The sequence below is a fragment of the Sander lucioperca genome, chromosome 12 (genome assembly GCF_008315115.2).
Source record: "Sander lucioperca isolate FBNREF2018 chromosome 12, SLUC_FBN_1.2, whole genome shotgun sequence".
Taxonomy (NCBI): Eukaryota; Metazoa; Chordata; class Actinopteri; order Perciformes; family Percidae; genus Sander; species Sander lucioperca.
The window spans coordinates 32557751-32560412 of NC_050184.1; the positions used below are offsets into that span (position 1 = coordinate 32557751).

The 2662-nt window shown below is 42.0% G+C and overlaps 1 protein-coding gene across 1 annotated transcript in view; it reads left to right on the forward strand.

Moving 5' to 3' along the window:
* The window catches only part of bin2a (bridging integrator 2a), a 14028-nt gene extending 12605 nt beyond the window's left edge, over positions 1-1423 (forward strand). The window contains exons 11-13 of the mRNA XM_031290311.2: positions 26-626; positions 748-802; positions 948-1423. Of these exons, the coding sequence (XP_031146171.1) occupies positions 26-626; positions 748-801 (655 nt within the window). The 3' untranslated portion in view covers position 802; positions 948-1423. The remainder of the gene's footprint in view (positions 1-25; positions 627-747; positions 803-947) is intronic.
* The last annotated feature ends 1239 nt before the right edge of the window (positions 1424-2662 follow it).

Consider the following 2662-nt stretch of genomic DNA (forward strand, 5'->3'; position numbering starts at 1 on the left):
TACCCTTCCAAATACAATATTTCAGATATGGCTCCCTGAAGAGACGAAGTCTAATGTCCCCTAAGGCCTGGAAAGCTAGCTTCTCTGAGTTTCACAAGAGCTATAGCCCTAAACCTGCCCAGAGATTTAGTTTCAAGTCCCCGGACAAGCCTCGCCACAGCAGTCTGTCCAGAGAGAGCAGCACCCTCGCAGTCTCCCCGCCATCACCTCTTCTGGAGACCCCCGAGTCCAGGGACCTGGACGCAGGATCCAGCCACAGTGAGACCCAGGGTTCTCCTGCACAAGAAGATGCTGCGGCTGGAAAGCAGCTGAACTCGGTGGAAGAAAGCAGTCAGGTGGAAGAGGAGAAGGGCCTGAAAGAAGAGGAGCCTACGTCTCCTGCAGGATCTGATAATAAGGGAGACGGTGAGAAAGCTCCGCCGAGTGAGAGCAGCTCTGAACTCAACAACTCCTGTGATTCACTGAGCTTGGAGCTTCAGCTGTCTGCAGCAGACGACAGCCCGCTGCACATCGAAGAGAGAGAAGACACTTTGCTAGTGCTCAACACTCCTAGACCAAATGGATTGGAGAATGGAGAAGTTTCTGGGTTAAACTCTGACACTAAGGACCTGAGCATTCCTAACAAGGTTTGTCATTTGATTAGCTTAAAGAATGGTGACGCACACACCTCCTCTATGTATTCACTATTGTTTTTTCTTCTGTCACGACTCCCCTGTTTTACAGCACTTTTCTTTGTGTCCCATCTAGAATGCTCCTGCAGAAAAACAGGCACCTCCGGACTCAAAAAGCACAGACGTTTAAAGTATTCAGACTTTATTGTTTAGTATATTTTTCATGCACACATTTTTATCACATTTTATCAATCTTCTTATTCCCTTTTCTATCTTGTTTCTATATTTGACGGAGCTTTTCTTAAACCTGTGTCCGCCCTGTGTTGATTTAAACAGAGAAGCACAGAAGAGATTGAAGTCAACAGCTGCACAAGAGAGAAAAATGTGGAGACAGCCGCACTGAAGGGTCCAACTGTGGTGTCAGGAATGATGGACTGTGCATTGACTTTGCTGGTGTTAGTTTTCTTATTTATCTTTTATTGAAATCACTTGTACATACAGTACAGAGTATGGGTAAAGTCATATTTTTGTAACAGCCGTGTTTCATCTGAAGTATCCTTTCAAAAGTATAGATACATTACTGCAGGACCGGACTTTATCCCCACACTGTCCATTATATTCTGCACCAAACAGATACATTTTAAAGTCAGAGTAGTTATGTCATTTGTCTAATGTTAGCAAACATGAATGCACCAATAGGTTTACATTGTTAGAAAACTTTCTTACTGACTACAGTATGGTCGGCGTTTGCAGACGTACTGTGCTGTGAACTTCAATTCCCATTTTTAGTTTGAATTAGATGTTTGACCTTTTTCACTCACAAAACTGGAATCTGTTGATTAGGTGTGCACTGTAAAGATAAAATCATTATGTAATTCTGAACAATGATCTTTTTTTGTATTAGGTTTAAACACATTTTTTGAATATGAATATGTAAAGCTTATATAAATTATGTGTATGAGATGTGTACACAATAAAACCTATCTTGTTTAATTTAATATAAAGTAAGGTGTGTCAACAGCTGTGGTTGCTTCTCTGCCAATGGAGGTTTTAAAATGATAGGGACAAAAACAACGAGCTCTCACTCAGCTCACATTTCTCAGCTGACTTAATCGTAGTCGTGCATTGCCAGACCCTCCTCCACAGCGCTGCGGAGGAGGGTCTGACTAGTCCACAGAGCATTCTGGGATGGGAGAAAAACGTGCGCGGGTTTATTGGCATTTCTTCAAACCAATCACGATCGTCTCGGGCGGCGCTAAGTGTCGAGCGGAGCCACTGTGCCTCTGCAAAATAGCCTCGGGAAGGAACTTGTTTCGGTGGAACGTGTGTAAGTTCAAAGGTTGTTTTAGTCGTGCAATAACAGAAAACTCAGATTGGACAGATAGTCTAGCTAGCTGTCTGGATTTACCCTGCAGAGATCTGAGGAGCAGTTAACCATAGTCCTCAGAAATCCACCTAACTTAATCATGACCTCCAACATAACTTGCATTAATGGAAAAGCTAAGAGATATGGCTTCATGCCATAAGAGTCATAAATGTAAAACCTTCAAAATGTTTATTTGGACCAGATGTCTACAAAAAGGAGCAGTTGCATTCCAGAGCTAAAATGTTGGGAGTAGTCTGGCAATGAGAGGTCAGTCTTTACCGCATTAGTTCGATGATAGTCTTGCATTGCCAGACCTTAGTTCGATGATAGGAAAATGTGTGTTTTTGCTTCATTCATTATAAGAAAAAGACATCAGCTCTGAGCTTGCTGAAATGTGTTGTGGTCAACTGAACGTCTTGAATTGTGACCACTAGGATTTTCATCATGGTAGACAGAATCAGAACAAAGCAACCACTTACTGACACTGAATGTGTGAAAAAAAGATGATCACGAGAGGAACCACAGACTACAGACATTTTGAATGACAGCATTCAAGCAGTTTTTTTAAAGGTTTAAGCAAATGTTTAACCCTTTTAAATCCTTTATTTTAACTGTGAAGTCACCTGGATGATTATTTCCCTAATGACATGAACTCTGAAGCTGTCAGCTTGAGAGACAACCTACT